Source organism: Terrapene carolina, unplaced genomic scaffold (genome assembly GCF_002925995.2).
Source record: "Terrapene carolina triunguis isolate 2854851 unplaced genomic scaffold, T_m_triunguis-2.0 Scaffold44565, whole genome shotgun sequence".
Classification (NCBI taxonomy): Eukaryota; Metazoa; Chordata; order Testudines; family Emydidae; genus Terrapene; species Terrapene triunguis.
The window spans coordinates 1-3,319 of NW_020708916.1; the positions used below are offsets into that span (position 1 = coordinate 1).

Here is a 3,319-nt window from a genome sequence, read left to right on the forward strand (position 1 = left end):
CCACGCTGCTCTGAACGGGACGGTGCCCAGCCAGCTCCCGGGGCTCCCAAGTGTCTCCTAGGGCAGAGACTACAGCTCCGTACTCCCCTGTGCAAGCCTGGCTTGGGCTCCAGACCTCTGGGTACACATTGCCAGCAGCCCCGGTGACGCTGAGCACTGGAGCGGTCATGGCGTGACCCCGCTCCCAGAGGGGACGCCAGCAGCAGCTCCGTGCTAGGCCATGTTAACAGGCAGGGGAAAACAAATGATCAACTTCCATCCACCCCGGTCCTTGGCTGACTGCTCAGCTGCTATCAGCGAGATGGGCCCCCCTCCATCTGGGCCATGGCCCCACAGGCCAGGGGACTGGTAGGGGCTGCAGTGCAGGGGACGGGCATGGACGGAGAGCCCAGGAGGGAGGTGGCAGCCCACCTGTGAACATTGGCACGGGGCTGCCAGCGGCTCAGAAACCCCTTCCCCCCCATGCCAGCATGCAGAGCCCTGGGGCAGAGCTGCAGGGGGCCAGGCCCACAGGGCGAGCACCTGCACCGCCGCAGGGGAGTGTGTCCCGGACCTCGATACATGCTGAAAAGCCTCCACTTCCAATCACGCCAGCAAGGGCCAGGCAGTGCCCGGGCCCAGCTCAAGGGAGGCAGAGCAGCCCGGAGCCCACCCCACAGGAGCCAGCCAGCATGGGCATGGCCCAGGGCCGGGCCGCAGCCCACAGGAGCTCTCAGCCCCTGGGCCAGCGAGGCCCTGCAGGAATCTCACCTAGACAGCCAGGACCCGCGGGCTGGGCCTGGGGCAGAGGCTGGGGGCAGGTCTGCTGGATGGCCCGTGGACTCCCAGCCCGGCAGAGCCGCAGTTCGTGCCCCAGGAAGCGGGTGACTCCTGCTGGCTCACGAGGCACTGCCCCAAGTCAGCCTCAGCCAGACCCTGGCCTGGCCCAGTGGGGGAAATAACCCACAGCAGGGGGCCAGCGAGGCCTGTTCCCCGGGCTCAAGGATGTCTGGTCGCCTTTAATTACCAGCTCCCACATGCCCTGTGACCCGGCTTTAGACTTTGCCAGCCACCTGCAGCCACCTCTGGGGTGGGACATGGCAGCCACTGAACAGCATGCAGCAACACCACCCACCTGACCCTGGGCCCCCCTCCTCCTCCAGACAGTCCCCCCCCCAGCACAGGGCAAACTCATGGTGAACGGAGACATACTCCACAAGGGAGCACGGGTGCCAGGCTGATACGTTACCATACAAACCGACTGCTCACAGGGGCTCCGATCATGTGATCTACAGCACTCCTGCCATTCCAGACCCGGACCGCCCCATTACCCCTGTTCTGCCGGTAGCAGCCCACTAGCTGTCAGCCTGAGAGCCCCCGACTTTCTCCCTGGGCTCCAAACCAGGCTTTGAACTCTGTCCCAGCGACTCACGGGGCCGCCCACCCCCGCCCAGCCCTTGCCCTGCTCTGGCCTGCCCTGGGGGCGCTCAGCATCGGCTGCCTCCCAAGGCAGCAGGGCGCATGGCGGGCGAGACGGACTCCCAGTAATTTATCTGACTCTATAAAGGACGAGCCATTAAGGAAATAAGCATATAAACGATTCCCCATCTAGCCAGGGTCGGAGCTAATGGAGCTATCGATCGTGTGAGACAGGAGCCCGGCAGAACGGCCCCTTCCTGACTCCCAGATCCTTTGGCCTCGCCCCTGGGGCCCTGCCCGTTCTCCATGCAGGGGCTGGGCTGTCCCGTGGGCTGGCAGTGCTCAGGGATCCGGGAGAGACAGACCCAGTCTCTTGTGGGGCAGCAGCAGCCGCGGTTCAGAGGGGAGATTCCCACCTGCTGGGGGCAGGAATCGGCACTGCCCAGCCGCCGGGAAGGGCAGGAATCGCCCCCGTGGCGTTTAGTGATGGGAGGGATCCAGGCCAGGCTCCCTACTTGGCCACGGGACGACCTGCTGCAGTGCCAACCACCCCCCAGCTCTGCCAGTGCCCCTCAGCCCCCTGCTACTCCAGCCCCGGCTCCCCCAGCTAACAGCTGAGCCCTGCAGGTTCCCCCCTCACTTGCTTAGGCAGCGCCTGGTGGATGCCGTGTGGCACCGTCCCAGCCCGGCCCCTTGGCCCCTAACCTTTGTTATTTAACCACATCCGACCGCCGGGGCGGCAGCCTGCACCAAACCCCGCGATACTGGAACATGGACAGCGCTCCCTCTGCAGTCAGCGTCCCTGGCAGCGTGGCCCAGTGGGTAGGACCCGGACCCTGGATTCCCTGCCCTGCCCCCCACCTGCTGGCGGCCCCCGGGCAAGTCACCGCCCCTGCCGGAAGGGGCTGGGAATGGAGGGGGCTTGTGGCACACCCCACGCGGGGCCGGGACGTGGGCAGCGACTGCCCGGTGCCTTAACGCTCCGCTCCCCGGCCCATCTCCGCAGGCAGACGGGGCTGCTGGTTCTGGGGGCCAACACCGACCCCGAGTTCCAGCGCTGCTGCCGGACCTTGGCACAGCACGACATCCCCGGCGAGCTGTTCACCACGGAGTTGCTGCACGGGCGCTTCCCCGGCATCCGGCCCTACTGCGGGGAGGTGGGCGTGTCCGACCGCACTGCAGGGGTCCTCTCCGCGGACAGGGCGCTCCGGGCTGTGCAGGTACCAGGCTGGGCCTGGGGGCGCGCGGCCCCAGGAGATGGGGGTACCGGGACAGCTCCGGCCGGGCCACAAGCCAGACCAACGGCCACTCTTGCCACAGACACGGGATGAGGCTCAGCTGGAGTCCCTGCGCCGTGGGGAACGCCCAGTGCTCTGTCCAGTGCCCGGGGGTGCTGCCACACGGCGCCCGGAGCTGCACAGCTTTGCCTGGTATTTCTCATCCCCGGCCTGTGCCCTCTGCACCGTCTCTGCAAGGCCATGGGCAGCCAGCAGCCCGCCTGGGGCCCCGGCACATTCCTGTGCCAGAGCCTGGCTTGGCCCCGTTGCGGGGCCCAGGAACGAGGGGTCCCCTGGCCGGGCTCACACCCACTGACTGCAGGGGCTGTGCACTACGCTGCGCCGCTCGACCCCTCGGGCAGGGCCCCTGCCCCAGGCTGAGCTGTCTCCCTCCCCAGGACGGGGTCCGGCGGTGCGGGGGAGCCCTGCGCGATGGGGAGAAGGTGACTGACATCAAGCCGGGGGTCGTGGTTACCGTGACAACCAGCGGAGGGGTGTACCAAGCCAAGAGTCTGGTGATTACAGCCGGCCCCTGGGCCAATAAGCTCCTGGCCCCGCTGGGACTGCAGCTGCCTCTCCAGGTAAGGGCTGGCTCCAGCTGTGCCCGGGTGACGTGGGGCAGGGCCAGCGTGAGCACAGGATTG

General features: G+C 67.4%; 1 protein-coding gene across 1 annotated transcript; it reads left to right on the plus strand.

Moving 5' to 3' along the window:
- Window positions 1-7: 7 nt before the first annotated feature.
- On the plus strand, window positions 8-3,256 carry LOC113405590 (peroxisomal sarcosine oxidase-like; the record flags this gene model as incomplete). The annotated part of the gene is made up of 2 exons (XM_026646809.2): window positions 8-2,618; window positions 3,074-3,256. Coding segments are annotated over exons 1-2 (492 nt in total), but the record flags the coding sequence as incomplete, so codon positions are not given.
- Window positions 3,257-3,319: the final 63 nt, after the last annotated feature.